Consider the following 17,315-nt stretch of genomic DNA (forward strand, 5'->3'; position numbering starts at 1 on the left):
CGGCGGGGCGAAGCCCTCCTCCTGCTCGGCATCGCCGTGCGGAGCCCAGGCGTATGGTGAGCCCTCGCTCGGGGAGAACAACGGGGCTGAGGGGCGGCTGGGCGGGAGGCAACGGTGGTCCCCGAGATGTGGGGAGCGAGGGGGTTCATCCCCCTCGGGGATTGCCACCCTCTGCGGCTCTGCTCTGTGGTGGGAGAGTTGGGGGAGGAAGCAAGACCGAGTGGTGGGGAGGGAGAGGCAGGAGCCCGGGGAGAAAGGGATGGAGAGGAGGGGGGAATGCAAAGACAGGGAGAGCCCCAGGAAGCAGCACCACTGGCCAGGAGCCACCCAGCAGATGGGGGGTTCATCCCCCGGCACAGCCCCCCGAGAGGAGGTCCCACCCAGATGTGCTGGGAACTTTTTAGCTTTGGGAGGAGGCTCGGCCGAGGTGGTCGCGGGAAGCAGATTCAGGGTGGGGGGAAAACACAAGGGGTTCTGTTCTTGGCCCTGGGTGGCCTCGCCGGGGTCAGGCGGGGGCAAGGAGACGCTGTCTGAGCTCCAGGAGCCTGCTGGGGAGCGATGCTGCTGAAGGGGGGGTGAGCACCCCCTGCCTTGCATGCGCGGGGGGGCAAGGGGCTGCACCCAGAGTAGCATGGGGACAAGAGCAAGCAGAGGCCTGTGCTTGCTGGATCCGCTCCAGCGGGTACCTTGGGGTGCAGCATTTCGGGGCTCATCCTCCCCGTTTGGGCTATAATTCCCTCTTTGTTGTGTGCTGCAATACATGCCGGAGTGGGGCTGGACAGATCCATTTTATTAAGCTGATCAGAGAGAGCAGAGATGGAAGAAAACCTGTTAGATCCCAACTCCCTTATCCCCCTTCGTTAATGCCTGCTAATTCACATCGGTGTGGCTCCTACCGCCTCATCCAGCCTGGCTTTAAACCTTTGCAGCGACAGGTCTTTCATCACTTCCCGGGGGAGGCTGTTGCACGACTGTGAGATTTAATAACAACACAAATACCCTGAGCTCTGACATAACCCTTAACAGCCAGGGATCTCCCAGGACTTCACAAAGGAGAGCAGCTCTCTTTTCATCGGGGGTGGCGTGGGGGGGTGGGAAAGGAACAGAAAAAATGAAATTATTTGCCTGCTGTCACCCCAAAATTAGCAGCAGAGCTGGGAATCAAGCCCAGGTCTCCTAAGTCCTCGTCTGGTGGTGTAACTACTATGTTTTGAGCTAGTCTGATCTGTCTAATCCCCTTGAATCACTTGAGACCAGCTAAGCTACCTTGTAGGTCATATTTTTGATCCATTTTTTGCTGATTTTTGTTCATGGGGTGGGCATTCAGTTCAGCTGCCTGGATCATGTCTTGGGAACTGGGCTTTGTCCACCGAAGACATCATGCGAGGGCTCTTGCAGAGAAGACATCTGGTGCCCCAGCTGAGCTGTTGTGTATTTAAGGCCAGGAGTAGCACATCTGCAGCATTATTATCATAGATTACAAAATAATTGCAGGGCAACTGATCAAGCCTAGCCCGAAATGGCTCCAGCATTAACGTCTTTCTTAAATGGGAGCCCTGCACAAAGCAAATTCCCAGTTAAGAGATGAGGGTCTGTCAGAACCAGCCTCTTGGGCATTTCAAAGTGACTGGATGCATCTTCTTTTTCATACAGCTCAAAACTAGGTTTCTGACCTTTTTTGGTCAACAAAAATCCCACGAGACTTCTCATTAGGGAAGGGAGTTCCTCTTCTGGTTTCCTTCAGCGAGTCAGTCCTGTGAGCCTACAACTACCCCCTCCAGTCCTACATAACGATGCAGGTTTTCTTTTTCTTTTCATCCATCCTCAGCTTTTGCAGGGTTGTTGTCCATTGTCTGGCATCTGCCATGTTCCCCCAGAGGTGTCTGTCTTTCACTTTCTGGTTAAGTCGTTTTTATCTGCCATCTGGGGGGTGTTGCAGAGCTTACCTAGCTGTTAGCAAAAGCTCTGGGATGGAAAACATTAAATCTGGGTGAAGGGATTATTGCAATCAATATTAAGCACACTTTAGACATATTTCTCACTCCTCTGGTGTGCCGGTAACCCTCTCCATATGGCCAGCTCAAGGGTTTTCAGACACAAGGAACCTCCGCAAGTGCTTCTCCAGGGCTTGCTTCTCCCAGCACACTCATTGCTCCACCAAAATCCTGTGCCCTTGGAGAGCCCCAGATCCTATACCGGGCTGTCTGGCATCTTGGATCCTAAAAGGGAGGGTGGAACTGAAGGCTGAAAATAAACAGCACAGCTCAAAAAGAATGATCTTTTCAGAAATTTAACCTATTAATATGATTTTGGTGGGTTTTTTGCTTTGTGGGGTTATTTTTTTGGTTTTTCGATACAATCTGTGTTTGGACAGCAAACGCAGGAGGACACAGCAGCTCTTGCAGAGACCATGGGAAGTGGTTGTGCTGTGTTTTGGGGTGATTTGGAACAGAAATCCCTCCTGCTCTGGCTGTGTCTGCAGATGGTGAAACAGCAGAAGCTCTCAGGAGGGGCCCTCACTGCTCAAGAGATGGGCTAATCCACACAGGAAACGCCAGTCCAAAGTCTGGTGTTTCACAGGTGATATTCCACGAGAGGAGATTAGCCAACATAACATTTACAGGTTATGTTTGGGGAAGGAGGAAATTACAGGAAATTACAGGTCCATTAATGGGAGTACAATAAAAGGTGAGTTTCTAGAATAGTTTTGGAAGAGTAATCAAAGACATGGTGTTGGGAAGCAGAATAATGCAGTGTGGTTTAAACACAGATCATGTCAAGTTGGCTCAGTGTTTTCCTTCGATATGATAACTGACTTTTGAAACAACAGGACCTCAGGAATCTGGATTTAAGGAACACACTTGTTCCAGTGCCCCAAAGAAATGATTATTTTAGGTGGAGACAGGAAAGAGGATAGGGAAGAGACAGCAAAATGGAAGGAGGACACTTGGATCCTTCCACAAGGAGAGATCTAGGGACTGAACTTGTTAACTAACGTCTCTTTAGAAGTCAGGAGATCTGCCCATGGGGGGAAAAAAACAGATCAGCAAACAGGAACATGAGACTGGTGGCTAAAGTAGAGTTGTGCCAGAGCAGGCACCTGGGGAGGTGCATCATGAAGCTGCTGTAGCCTGGAGGGACCTCCGCAAGTGGAGGGCACTGAAGAAGAAAGAGCATCTTGGATTTTTGGCAGAGGAAGAGCACATCAGGCCAAATATTTTCAGCAGTGCCAGAGAATTATTCGTGCCAGAACACAAAGGTCTGACATCTCCTTTGGTGTGATGCATCCAGGCCAGCTCACGTACTTGCAACAGGCCACCAAGGTGGCCGTAGGAACAGAGAACCTGCCTTGTGAGAACAGATGAAAAGAAATTGGCTTCTCCTGCTAAAAAAGACTGATAAGCAATGTGATTGCTCCTTATGAATCCCTCCGATAGGCAAATATTATGGTGGGAGAAGAACTAGGAACGTAATGCCAGTATAACAGTAGATGGATATATGTTTATGCAGGAAAACAGAAGGTGAGGTTTCCAGGTTTATGTAAGTGACTATGGAAAAACTGAAAAGGGGAGGGAAGGAGCATGAACTGCCATTTGCCTATCGTGCTTGTTTGCACCAGGTTTATATTGCACTTAATTAGTACAGTGATGCAGAGCTTCCAAGTTTTTCTCCCAGTGAAGCAGCTTTGCCTAACGCCCAACCTGAATCTCCCAACCTGTAATTTTTGGCTACTGCTGCTTGCTCTGTCATCCAGCACTGCTGAGAAGGATTTGTCTCTGCCTGGAAAAAAGGGTCCTCCCAGCAGGCTTTCTGCTCTAGTTGTCTGCTCCATCTGAGCTCCTAGCAAGACAGGAGATCCCAGGGAGCAGAGACTCCCTTCAGACCATGATTTTTAATGGATGCCATTAAACATAGCCACAGTCCCAGGAAAGGGCTGCTCTGTGCTTCAGTTTCTGCTTCTGGAATACGGATGAATCCCATCAGCATCCTCCTGCCCCCTTGCTGAGAGGCAGGGGCTGGGGACCAGCCCAGTCCCCCTTGGCCCTGATCCTTCCCGGGCCGTGCACCTCCTCCTCAGGGGAGGCAAGCTGAGGCAGGGACGAAGGTGGGAGAGCAGAGCGGGTGGGCAGGGGCTTCCCTCGGGCTCCCTCCTCGCTTGTGCGGGTCCTCCATTGTTGCCCTGACAAAGGCAGCCCTGTTCCTCCCCACAACTATTCCTTGTCAGCATCCCTCAACATTTCGGCTGCAGATTTCCTGCCCACTGGCAGCCTTTCAAGAGGCAGCCCGGGCTCAGAACGTGGATGGAAAACGGATTAGTGGGGCAGGCTGGTGGAAGGTAGCTCTGTGCAGTGGGGTGCAGGCAGGGACAGGTCCCTGTGGTGGGGCTGCTCTCCAGAAACCTGATGAACAGAGTAGTGGTGTCTGCAGAATTGGTCTGGCTGCTCCTCCCTGGAGTCCAACCTGTGTCAAGCCAGCAGGGACCTGCCCTGGGTCCCAAATACTGGTGAGGTCAAGTGGTTGGCTCAAAGCCACACAAGGAGCCAAGATCTGAAGCTGAGTTAAAGTCTTCCATGGCTAGAGCTTCCGTCACCCCCCACGAACTGCATCTTGCTGTCTCTTTCTACACTTGAGAAGCTGAAGCAGCACTGGGGACTCTGTGCCCCCTTCCCTGGCGGTGCTGAGCCCGGTTCTGGTGCTGGCCCCTTGGACGCTGACTCTGCACCACACTTTGTTTCATGGTGTGGACTGGCTGTGAGGCCCCAAGGCTGCGGAAACAGGGGCCAGCTGGGCAGCGAGCTGGGTGATCCCCAGAGAGGCTCTTCCAGCTCCTCTTCACCTCCTCCCCACACAGCCCTGCTGAGACAGACCATGGACTGAGCTGGCCGTGGAGCCGGAGGGTCAGCGGCCATCCCGGGTGTGTAGGCTGCACTAATCCTGCACATGATCTCGGGGACATCAGTCCCCACAGCAATCTGCTTAGCCCACAGTTTCCTGGGGGAGAGCCTAGACAGCCCCTGCCTGTGCCTCGCCGTGCTGCTGGGGACACTCCGTGTCCTCTCAGGATGGAGGAGGAAGGGGCCTGGATCCCCCACGCTGCGCTTTGCCTTTGGGAAAGCCTCTCGCAATGGTGCAGTGATCCCAGCAGTAAACATACACTTCACAGGGCTGCTAATGGGAACCATATGGCAGAAAGGGGCCTCTCACCCTCCGCAGTCACGCTGCTTTCCTGTGCCGGAAGCCCATCGGCTTTCGGAGAGGCCATTAGGCAGCGCCGGGCTGGGGCCCGCTGGGAGCAGGCTGGCTCAGCACCGAGGGCAGCCCGGCCGGCCCCACCGGGGAGGGGAAGGGGGAAAAGGCTCCCTGCACCTATCCTGGCTGGGCAAACACAATGCTTCATGGGGAGTTTCTTTGAGGGGCCACCCCAGATGCTTCCCTCTCCCTACATCTGCCTGCAGGGTCAGGCAGGAAGGTGAGATGGGCTGGGGAGGCTGCTAGGCAAAAGCTCTGCTGCCAAGTTCTGGGATGGATGCTGCCTTCCTCACCCCAAACTGCACCCCTAAAAGCCGTAGCACCTCTCTAGCTGCTCTCACACAGCAGCAGGCACCACGTCCCCTGCAGATGCCAGCCCAGCTCCAACCCCACGGTCCTGAGTTGAACACCGACCTCTTGAGATCACCAAAAAAAGTCCCCGGAGCAGAAGCAGCAGCTGCCGGTGATGATCTGGGCAGGCAGAGCTCAGCTCAGGCACTGAGTGCATGCTGCTGGCTGTGGTGCCATGTCTCTGGAGCACATCGAGATCCACCTCGCTCTGTGCCTGCCATGCTATGGCCACCAGTGCTGGCATCAGAAGCTGTTCAGTCTCCCTGGGTAGACGGCACAAGCACAGATCCCTTGGAGAAAGGGCGTTTTTGACCACATCAGCCATCAGTTGCTCCCAGGAGGGGCAGGAAGAACAGAGGCTGTAAGGCAAAGAGGTTCTCACCTTGTCCTGAGTCAAACACCTGAAAAGGCTGGCTGCATGACCAGGAGAGGACTGTCCTCAGTCCTGCTCTTCCAGGGCCGCACAGAGGGCTAAGAGCCTTAGGGAACAGAGTTTTGGACCTGGCTTCCTTGCTTTGGCACAGATGCCCTCTGCGCTCCTCAGAAAACCAGCAAGCACCCCTTGTGTGCTGGAGGGTTGCCCCAGCAGTTGTGAAGGCTTGGTAACATCGATGTGGCAGCATGTCCTTAAGCAAAGCCTGTGCCACTGGGGTTCCTCTGCTCATGGAGGCTTGTGTTGACTGCCTTGGGCTCAAATCCCAACCTGTGCAGACTAATGCCTCCTTAGAAGAGCCACGACAGCAGCTGAGAGGCTCCTAGAAACCCTCCTGCAGTTTCTAACTTCATCTGTTTCCCTTATCGCTTCAGCACACCCTTCCCCTTTGAGATTTCTACCCTGTCCTTTGGCAGGAAGGACATTTAGCAACTTCTACTCACATGTCTGTTGGGCAGCTACACCAAGGGGACCTCTCATTTGAAATGAAGTCTGGGCAAGTGTGGGCACCAGGCTGCGAGTGGGGTATGTACATGGAGGGGCAGAGGGATGTTAAGAGGAAGGAGACCTGGAGGATGGGGCTGGATGGAGAACATCAAACCATGGGGTAGGGTAAGTGGGGTGGCATTGAAGGGAACAAGGTTTGGGGACAAGAGAAGCAAAGAAACAAATAGTAGGTGGAAGGAGCCAGGGAGCTTATGGGGAAGGGCAAGAGGGGGATGATGGAGAGACTGGGAAAACTGAGGGAAAGAATGTGGCTGGGGTAGGGAAGGAAGATGAGCTGTGAGGGAAGAGGAAGGGAAGCTGGGTGTGGAGAAATGTTTGTGGCAAAGGCAGGGGAGAAGGTGAAAGGCAGGTGAAAAGAGAGGGGGTTGTGCATCCACATTAGAGGCGTGTGTGGGGTAGGGACACCAAGTTTTCTGTGTTCCTCAGGCTCCCCTCAGGGTCTGCGCTGGGCTGTAGGCACCGTACAGACCCTGGAGACATGAGAGGAAAGGTCCTGTCCCAGGGAACGGGGGGGGCAGAGAGGGGCTGTGGGCTTGGGCCAGGTGCCCCTGCTGCTGGGGCTGCTCCTCGGCCAGCTCTGCCCTGACCCCCAGCACACGCCACCCGCGTGCTGCCATCCCCGCGCTGCGAGCAGGAAATAACAAGCAAACCGCAAAGGAGGGGAAATGATTTAAGGTAAAATAGGAGTCGTATTCTGAGACAAGGCTGTGAAATGTTTACAACGAGGGCTGTCCAGCCCCCCAGGGCTGTGAAGGGGGAGCCCAGCTCACCCACCACTCCTCAGGACCTGGAGCAAAGGTCTCTCAACTCTGAAAGCAGCCACTAATTTTGGGTGCTTTGCTGGGTGCAACACAAGCCTGGTGTCATCTGCTGGGTGTTGGGACTTTTTAGGGAGACAAAGAGCGCCCAAAACCCAGGGCATGTTTGCAAATGTTACTGTGAGATTGGCATGGCAGAAATATCCCCTGACCCAAACCCCCCACTTTGGCATGTCTGCTACCCGGGGGCTTTCCCAGGGTCTACCCTAGTCCTTGGGCAGCAGGAAAGTTTTTGGGGTGACAATATGAGGATGAGAGGTATCAGTAGGAGAGGAAAGCAGCCCCAGACAGGAGTGGGGGTGCTGGTTTGCCAGCCCCCAGCACATCCCCATCACTGCAGAGCTGCACAGCTCCTCCTTCACCATCCGATTCCTTGCTCTGCTCCTCCCTCGGCATCATTTGCTCAACCCCACATCTCTGTCTTGCCTATGCAAAACAGAACTCACCAAGCCTGACCTTTTATGGGTGTTTTGAAGGTAAGGCACGATGGGGAAAAACCCCTGAGGATCTGTCAGTGCCTTTTCAACTAATTTATACCAAAAGGGGTGATTTGCAATGCTGGTGGTTTTTTTCTGTGCTGCATTAAAAGTGGTCCAAGACCTGTCAAACTCATCCTCCTGGGCACTCAGCACATCACACAGAGGCCACAGCTTACTGGTCTCAGCCTAAAGGCAACATGGGCTCCCTAGAGAAGACAAAATCCCTGTCACTTGCTTTGCTGAGCTGCAATCCACTCTGTTCAGCAAGGCTTTTCTGGGCTAAAATTAGACCAAAATCACAGTCCTTGTTCTAGCAATACTGGTCCTTCAGTGGCTACAGCAGGGAAACACCGGGCACTGGTTTCACTGCCTCGGCAGGACAGTAGCTCTGGCTGGGAGTGTAGCCTTGCTGCTAATGGCTTGGCCACTGCCTGGCAATTGCCTTCCATGTGTGGGTTTGGAGCAGAAGCTACCACATCACATCACCTTCTGCTTGTGTTTCCAGCAGCCCTCTCCCATCCTAGCTCAATATCTTTGTATGTGACTAGGAGTTGAGCTACTGAGCTCTAGCTCAGCGCCCCAGATCAACTGCCAGCTTCCTAAAACTGAGCAGCATTCCAGACCTGCATCTCCTGTCTGCCAGTCCAGTCTGGTGTGAGGGATCTCTTAGATGACTCAAGAAATCCCTAGACCAGAGAGTCTGCACTGACCCCACGGAGGAAGCTGTGGGCATGCTGCTGTCATGCACCAGCTCCTGCAGAGCTGTGCAGCTGTGGTGTTTGGGGTGATGAAACCAGCCACACTCCTGTTGACATTTCCTTTCCAGGTGTTGCAAGAGGTTTGTCTTATACGCCTCCCCAGGGAACATCGTCCCACAGACTTCAAGCTCAGGATTAAACAGACAGAGGAGGGGAAGGAACCATGTTCCAGGCTGCAGGACCTGCCAGCCCACCCCCAACTCATGTACGTAGCATCCCTTGCGGTTTGTATGGGAATTTCAAATCGTGTTTTGTTTCTCAGGGATGGAGGGTTGTGTACAGAAGCTGTATTCCGGACCTGACATTTTAGGGTGATCAAAGGCACAGTCACTGCTACTCAAACAACATAACTGGGGATAGGAATGTTCCAGCAGAAGGTGCTGTTTGCTGAGTACATTGCAACGCCAGCGTCCAGGCTCTGGTCCATACAGAGCTGCTCACCCTGCTCTTGTCTTGAGTTGCGTCTATTTGTTTGTGTTTCCATGGCTTTCTGTGATCACAATTGAGAGCATGCAAGCTGCTTAGGACTGGACTGATTGGAGATGGAAAAACATAAAGGCTCAAGAACATCTCCTGCTGGGACAGGATATGGCCCTTCCCCGAGGGAGGATATATCAGATATGAAATAGATAGTGTGCCTGATCGGAGCCAGAAGGCTGCCGAGAAGTGACGAGCAACGGTGGATTGCCTGTAGCCTTGGGAACGGATGTATTCCAGCTCCAAAGAGGCAGCGTTTTCCTTAGCTCTGGTCAGCTGAGCCTGGAAACCATCTATTAAATCCTAACCCCAGGAGAGCACCTGCGGTTGTTTTACCAGTGCCGAGGGATGCAACTGGTTTTACACAGCCTGAGTGTCCTCGCTGCCCATGTCCCGCTATTGACTTTGGCTTACTCCTCCAGCCTTGTGGGAGTGAGAGAAAAATCACGTCCCTGACCCCAGTCAATGAGAGCAGCTGGGAAACGTCTGAAGAGGCAGCTCAGCGAAGTGAGAGTTTCCTGTGCGTCTCTTAGACAAACTGTTTCCAAAAATACAAAGGAGAAACGATGGGGAAGGACAAGGCAGGAGGAACGGGGATGGAAGATCAGCCTGGGGGCAAAGAGAAAGGGCAGGCTGGCCAGGCAGAGCCAAACCAGCAGCAAGAGGCAGGACAAGGAGGCAGTGGGGTGATGTTCTGGGGTCACACTGCTCAGCCTTGGGAGCAAACAGCACAGAGGGTGAGCCAGTCTGGGGTAAAACAGTCCTGGCCAGTCCACTGTGCTAAAAGTATATTCACCCCTTTAATCCTGACTGTTTGAAAGAAGAAAGGGGCATTTTCATCAGTGCAAAGGCAGAGTAAAATCCTTGCAGGTGGCTGACTGGTACCCAGTGGGTGCCTGTGCAAACATCCAGCTTGGGGAGGGGGCAGGACTGCAGGGCTGCTCAGTGGGGCAAGCAAAGGGGAGGAGAGGGAGGTGATCTGGGAGGAGTTGTTACAGCTGCAGAGGGGAGAGCGTGCACTGAGACACTGCTCTGCCACCCTGGGGCAGAGCTACAGGCACCTCAGTGTTTGGATCGCTCTGCCCTGTTGCAGTTTCAGGGTCTGAGTAACATCTGCCCCCACCAAGGCGCAGAACACCACGGAGCATATCTTCAGCTCTGCCCCCCGCCCATCCTCCACGCCAAGCCTGCAGGGACTCGAAGGCTTTTCTGTCTCATCTACAGCGCAGGCGTTTCCTGTGCAGCGCAGCAGCGCGACGGGCTGATAACGGGGCGAGCGGAGGAACTCAGGAACAAAACATCCGCTGAGGGGAACCAGCACAGCGCGCTCCGTGAGAGCAAGGGGCACCCCAGTTATACCCCAGAGGAACTGGCAGTCTTATCACCTCCCAGCTGCAGGCAAAGACCCACAGTGGCAGCGTTGCTAGAGCCTTGTGCACCTCCAGCAAGAGAAGGTTAATTATCACTCTCCAGCCCTGTGGGGTAAAGTGTTGGCTAGAAGGAGCATGAGCAGCATCTACACCAAAGCAGAGCTGCTGTTAGTAGGTGTCAGTGCAGGTCACAGCAAGAGTTTTGCCAAGAGCTTGTGCTTCAGCAGCTTTGCAAAGCCCTTTCCCGCTCTTTGCCTGCGTCAGGTCCAAACTGTACCCCAGGGATGTGGAAGCAGGGCTTCCCTGCTCTGCTGTTGGTATTCCTGGGAGGAAATGCCAACCTTCTCGGGTCCAAGACACGCGTGGTGCCTGCACTGGGTGGCCAAGGGCAGTAACTGATGTCTGCAGAGGGTGAGAGCTGCTCATCACTGGCTGCTGGGAGCCAGGGAGGGTTGTCACCCTGGGGCTGGGCTCTGCAGCGCCTATGCTGTGACATCTCCTGGATCGGTGCTTGGGTGCTGCCACCACAAAAGAGGTCAGCTAGACCTCAGCCATGGAAGAAGCAAAGCCATGACACTCTCCTATGTCTGAGAGAGGCCTCAGTGAGCAGTGCTGGATGAGAGCTGGCTGCTCTGCCCCCAGGGCCCCAGCCAAGTCCCACAGCCTCCTGGTGCCTAGTTCCCTCTCTGCAATGTGTAAATGGCTTTTTTTTTTTTAATTTTCCTCTCTTCCTTCTCCTCTCTTTGGGAATAGCACCACAGTGCAGGAAGTCACTCGCACCCAAGGACCTGATGGGGGTCATGGCCTCTGGGCAAGTGAGTTCAAATGGTCATCGTGTGCCCGTGACAGCCAGGCAGAGGCTGCTGGCGAGCCCCGAGGTCCTGCAGCTCAGCTGCCTGCACCGACCCTCTGCTGCTCCTCCTTAAGCACAACTCAGCGCCAGGCTTGTCAATCCAGGCTCTCATTTTGATTTCTTCTTCCCTTCTTAGGAGGCAAAGAACAACTCAGGAGGCAGCACGGTGCAGCGCTCCAAGGTACCCGCAATTTTACCACATCCTACTGATTCATGGCGAGGGGGGAAGGACTGACAGCCTGAGGCCCAGCATCGGTGGAACGGTACAGGGAGGGCGAGGGGAGATGGGGCTGTTTCATGCCAACCCGTGCTCCAGCAAACGGCAGCATGGATGGATGTTAGGGAAGAGGGCTGTGGTGGGAGCCAGGCACAGGACCCCCCAAACCCCTTCCTCAATCTCTCTCCCTTTGGTGTCCCCTTGCCCAGTCCTTCAGCCTGAAGGCACAAGTGAAGGAGATGTGCACTGCCTGCCAGAAAACCGTCTATCCCATGGAGCGGCTGGTGGCAGATAAATTTGTCTTCCACAACGCCTGCTTCTGCTGCAAGCACTGCCACACCAAGCTCAGGTGAGCGGGGCCGGGACGACATCGAGGCGGGTGGGTGTCACTGCGGCTCTGCATAGCCTGGGGGCGGGAGGCCCTTCCAAACAGCACACACCCCCACCCATCGCAGCCCCTCTCCTTGTCAGGTAGCTAAAGACCCCCAGCCCACTCATCACAGCAAAAAAAAAATGGCTGATCTGTCCACCTGGTCCCAAGTCTCAGCTAAATCCCACCTGGTATGGAAGAAGAGCTTTTTTTCCCCTCAAGAGCAGCCCCAAGGTAACACGGAGCTGAGCCAGAGTTTCCTCCTAGATGACACAGAGCCAAGGCTGAGCTGCCCTGTGGGACCCCCCCCTACTTTACAGACCTTTAATGCTGCTCACAGCAGCCCTTGAGCTGGCTGGAGGGAGGAGTTGGCCCTTTCTAAGGGTCTCCTCCTGCATGTTCCCTCCTCCTTCCTCCCCTGCCCCGGTGTCCCCAAGCCTCACACGCTCCCTGCCACCCTGCAGCTGAGTCCCCACGCCCAGCTAACCCTGCCCTACTTCCCCAGCCTGGGCAGCTACGCGGCACTCCACGGGGAATTCTACTGCAAGCCCCACTTCCAGCAGCTCTTCAAGAGTAAAGGCAACTACGACGAGGGCTTTGGGCGCAAGCAGCACAAGGAGCTGTGGGTGCACAAGGAAGTGGAGAGCGGGACCAAGTCGGCGTGAGCGGGGCCAGCCCACCTTTCCCTGGAGCCCAGCAGAGACTGCACGGAGCAGTGCTGAGCCGGGGGCTAACTGAGCTGATGTAAAGCAAAAGGGACCCTGTGAGCAGTGAGGGAGGCAGCCCAGCCCTCTTTGGAGGATGCTTAGAGGGATCCTACAGGCCATAAGGACAGGGCAGAGGTAACCGGGGTAGAGCCCCCAGACCTGAAGCACTCTGCAAGCCCCTCTCCCTGATGAGATCAGACCAGAAGCACTTGACCCCATGGGAAGCCCAGCCCCATTCACAAGTTTCAGGCCTGCCACCATGGAAAAGGAGATGATTTGGGGGCTTAACCTAGACTGTAAGTCACAGCAGAGCACCCAGCTCCTGCCACACCAATCCTGCCTTGCTGGGGCTCTGAATAAGGAGGGTCCTTGGTTTACATCAGCTCAGTTCAGCTGGGATTGTTCAGCCTTAAGGATGTTGCCCTGCGACTGTTTAACAGTGTCTCTCTTTTTTATATTTGCCTTTGATTGGTACGTTCTGCGCTGGAGCCTGGCACGGCAGCTTCATGCGTGACACTGCGCCATGCGCCCTTTTATTTTTGTAATACAAGGTTTCCGAGCCTTCGCTGTCTTGTCCTGTGTTCCCAGGGGCCTGGGGAGGTGGGAGCAGTGGTCAGGTCTGCCAGTTACTGCCCAGTTACTGCGGAAAGAGTCTCTGCTCATGCAGGATCAGCTGAGGCAGACTGGCCCTTTGGGGACTGAACCCAGGATTTCAAATTGCATGTCAGCATTACAGAATCCCAGAATCCTCTGGGTTGGAAAAGCCCTTGAAGCTCCTCCAGCCCAACCATGACCCTCACCCTGACCCTTCCCAACTCCCCCAGATCCCTCAGCGCTGGCTCAGCCCGACTCTTCAACCCCCCCAGGGATCCCGGGGACTCCCCCCTGCCCTGGGCAGCCCATTCCAACGCCCAACAGCCCCTTCTGCACAGAAATCCTTCCTCAGAGCCCGCCTGACCCTGCCCTGGGCAGCTTGAGGCCATTCCCTCGGGGCCTGGCGCTGGGGCCTTGGCTCCAGAGACTCATCCCCCCTCTCTGCCCCCTCCTGGCAGGGAGTTGCCGAGGGCCAGGAGGTCTCCCCTCAGCCTCCTCTGCTCCAGACTGAACCCCCCCAGTTCCCCCAGCCGCTCCCCAGCAGACCTGTGCTCCAGACCCTGCCCCAGCTCCGTTGCCCTTCTCTGGCCACGCTCGAGTCATTCAATGGCCTTTTTGGGGTGAGGGGCCCAAAACTGAACCCACTCAGCGAGAGGCGGCCTCCCCAGTGCCGAGCCCAGGGCTCAGATCCCTTCCCTGTCCCTGTGGCCACGCCAGTGCTGACACAAGCCAGGATGCCGTTGCCCTCCTCGGCCCCCTGGGCACACTGCTGGCTCCTGTTCAGCCGTCTATCGATCAACCCCCCCCCAGATCACTCTCTGACTTCTCTTCTGAACGGCCCTGTGAGCTACACACCCAGCTGTAACCACACACCAGCTCCCACACGGAGCCCAGACCACCCTCAAAGGGAAATCACCATCCTGTGAATTAGATCTACCCTGTTGCTCCGCATACATTTTGTGGCTTACTCGCTTTCCCCTCCCTATCAATAAACCTTGTGCCCTGCCTCCGCGAGCAGGCACTGGCTCAATTCCCCCTGCAGCCAGCGTGGTGGGCAGGACGGGCAGCAGAGCTGGGCTGGCTGCTGCAGCACAGGCTCTGGTTTGGATCAACCCCATCTGCCAAGCTGTGACATTTGGACAGCACAGTCCATACAAATGAATGAGTCCAACAAGACCTGCGAGGCTGGTGAGCCTAATGCAGGGAAATCAGGTCAATCTGTTTTTTATTATTATTTACCTCCTTCCTTCACACACAATTTGCAAGACTAGTTTGAAAGTGTAAGCATTCTGGAACGCCACATCTTTCAAACGCTACAGGAATTAGGCTTTTCAGAGCCCACACAGCTGAGCAACAGCCTTTGATATCAACAGCATGAGCCCCTAATTCCATCACTGACTGATAACATCAGCTCCCACTGAGCACGTCCCGTCTGGGAGAATCCAGACACAGCCGTGAAAACAGGAGCTAAGGATTGAAGAGGGGAAAAAGATGGGTATGGGTAGTCCATAGGAGTTGCAGGAAGAAGAGATGGTCTGTACAGAGATGAGCTCTTAAGCCAGGCACTGTCCTCCCTCAGTAAAAGTCCTCCGGGGACTCAGGGTGTGCACCAGCAGCCAGGCAGCATCTCCACCACTCTCCTTTGTGGGCAAAGCTGGCTGCCCTCACACCTCATCTCAGGGAAGATACATGCCGGATGACCTCAGGAGCCTGATGTCCCTCCTGTTGGACAGGTTATTTCTCCTTTTTAGTGAGGGGCTTTCTAAAGGGCAGGTCTGTCAGCACTACTGGGTGGGGACTGCTTACAGGGACCCTGGTGAGGCTCCGAGAGAGTTTGTCTGACCAAGTGCTTTAACCAGCCCCATCACGCAGGTGCTGCCGACTCCTCCTCACACCAACATGCAGGCTGCAGGTTTGCACCGTGACAAAAGCAGCTTCCTGAGCCGCCCTGCAGCAGTCATAAACCAGAAACCAAGCGCTCGCTGCTCTGCGGCGAGGGTCTTGTGATGCTGTTCGGGTTGCAGCCCCTTCCTTCCTCAGGTCAGCTTAGAAAACGAAAGCAGACTCCTCGGTTTCTCTTCCTGTTTCTTGCTGGCCTCACTTCCCAGTTCCCTCACCTCGGCAGGCTGCTGCTCTTTCCTGCACAGTGGGGCAATCCGATATAAAGCATTTTTAACTATACCAGATGATTTGGGGGTAGGGGAGGCAGAAAAAACTGCCCAGCTTTTAAGTGTTGGGCTTTCAGTTAAAAAGAGAACATTAAGAACGAAGAAAAATGATGATCCATTTCTTTGCTCCCTCCCAAAAATTGAAAATTTGGGGTTTCATCTAAAGACAGTAGCACTCATCATTCTCTGCCTACCCCTTCTCATACGGGCACAGCAAACTCTCGCTGATGGAGCAGAATCGGAGGGAGCACGGGCAAGCACAAGAAATGTGAGATCTTCAGCCTGCTATGAGATTGTGTCCTGATACTGAGAGCAGGAGCCAGCCACCAGGGTATATATTCCTGAAACAGGCTGCAGCAACCTGACCCAGGCACCACAGTTCCAGGGGAGAGAAGTGAAATCTGATGAGCATCAGATTCACAGAGGAGGAGAGAGACGTTCGATACGGCTGCGATTCACCGAATGGCTGCTGCACACAAAGCAGCCAACAGCAAAATCCTGCTTCCCTGATTAACATGCCAGACTCTGCAGGCAGGGAAACCCTAGTGGTAACACACAGAGGAAGATGTTATAAACGCTTTGAGCTTATCTCATCTGCCTGATATATTTCAAAGGTGGTGCACTGCACGAGTGACAGGGCACGCTTGCCCAGGGGGTACCAGAAGCAGCAGCACTATAGAAACCCCAGCTTAAAATGTCTCCAACTGTGGGGTGTCTGTAAAACAGATTAAAAAAAAATAAAATCAAAGCCCCAAACACTGTCTCTGTCCCCAACATTTAGCTAAAATCCAGCTGATTTATGATGAGAGCTAGTCTCACTCCACTGGGACTGGAACCCTCCTTTAGGAATCACCCACACCCTTAGCATACCTTTTGGGCAACATACGCAAAAATTCCGTTTCTGAGCAGACACAGTGACTTCTTACTGCAACACCCCCTCTTCAAATCTCCATCTTTAAACACAAGGGCTGTCTCTTCTCGTTCCAGCTGCCAGCAGCCTCCCTTGACCGGTAGTCTAAGCTAGCAATCTGTATGTATGGTGTTAACAGGATTCAGGATGTTCAGACCCCACAGCTGGGGTAAGATTTAACCATGTCAATACCCATGAAAAGAAGAAAGACCACAGGTTCTCAGCATATATAGCTTTCTATTTGGAATTTCTGAGAGGCCAGAAGCCAGGCATCAACTCTGAGTGGTGGGGGGATGCATTCTGCACTCCCCCTGGTGAGGCTGAGCCGCACTGCAGAGCGGCACCACACCGGGGCAGCCCACGCCAGCCGGGGACTGCGATGGTTCAGTGTGACTCGGAGACAGAAGCTGTCCAGACAGCTGGGTTCAGAGAGGAGCCTGCAGCATCTGGCAAGCAAAACAAGAGCTAGGGACATAGATACTGCCTGCAGCCTACTCGAGGATGCTGCACAGAGCTTGCATTCAGTTGACATGAGCTACTTAAAGCTCCGTTCAGGTCATGACCTGGTCCCTGCTGCGGCTTCTTTCTGCTGCTCCAGCACAGCGAAAGCAGAGCAGCAGCTCCATAGGAAAATAACCCCAGCAGAGGAGCCAGAGAAGCAGCAGAAGTTGCAGGCAAAGCAGAACATGCTACAGCTCTCTTGGGCTCCAAGACGATGCAGTGAGAGCTCAAGAACAGCAGCTTTAACAGCAGCACACGGGCTGTTCCAGGGTCTATCGATGACTGCTGCAACACTAAAACTGGCCTTTAATCTGCGGCACAGAGAATGGCACACTGCCACCTGCACTTCCTCTCCTCCAAAGCACAGATCTGGTCTTGCCACTGAAGAAACAATATGACCGTCGAGCAACAAAAACCCTTTATTTGTATTACACACAGCACAACTTTCTTTTGCGTTTCCACGCAAGCAGGAGGCTTCTGTTACCAACCTGCCTTTTAGCTCAAGAAATGACATTTTCCAGAGCCTAAAAATTCAAGCCAATAGATTCACGT

The 17,315-nt window shown here is 54.2% G+C and overlaps 2 protein-coding genes across 2 annotated transcripts in view; one reads left to right on the plus strand and one right to left on the minus strand.

Moving 5' to 3' along the window:
• LIMD2 (LIM domain containing 2) lies at nt 1–13,148 on the plus strand. The gene is made up of 5 exons (XM_026864644.1): nt 1–56; nt 8,665–8,801; nt 11,433–11,477; nt 11,723–11,862; nt 12,389–13,148. The coding sequence occupies exons 2-5, from the start codon at nt 8,760–8,762 to the stop codon at nt 12,546–12,548; spliced, it is 387 nt and encodes a 128-aa protein (XP_026720445.1). The 5' UTR covers nt 1–56; nt 8,665–8,759; the 3' UTR covers nt 12,549–13,148.
• The window catches only part of RNF113A (ring finger protein 113A), a 22,614-nt gene extending 5,759 nt beyond the window's left edge, over nt 1–16,855 (minus strand). The window contains exons 1-2 of the mRNA XM_026864643.1: nt 16,826–16,855; nt 12,906–12,912 (exon numbers count right to left, since the gene is read on the minus strand). The gene's annotated coding sequence lies outside the window, so the exon portion shown is untranslated. The remainder of the gene's footprint in view (nt 1–12,905; nt 12,913–16,825) is intronic.
• Nucleotides 16,856–17,315: the final 460 nt, after the last annotated feature.

The sequence above is a fragment of the Athene cunicularia genome, assembly GCF_003259725.1.
Source record: "Athene cunicularia isolate RWA chromosome 27 unlocalized genomic scaffold, athCun1 chr27_part1, whole genome shotgun sequence".
Taxonomy (NCBI): domain Eukaryota; kingdom Metazoa; phylum Chordata; class Aves; order Strigiformes; family Strigidae; genus Athene; species Athene cunicularia.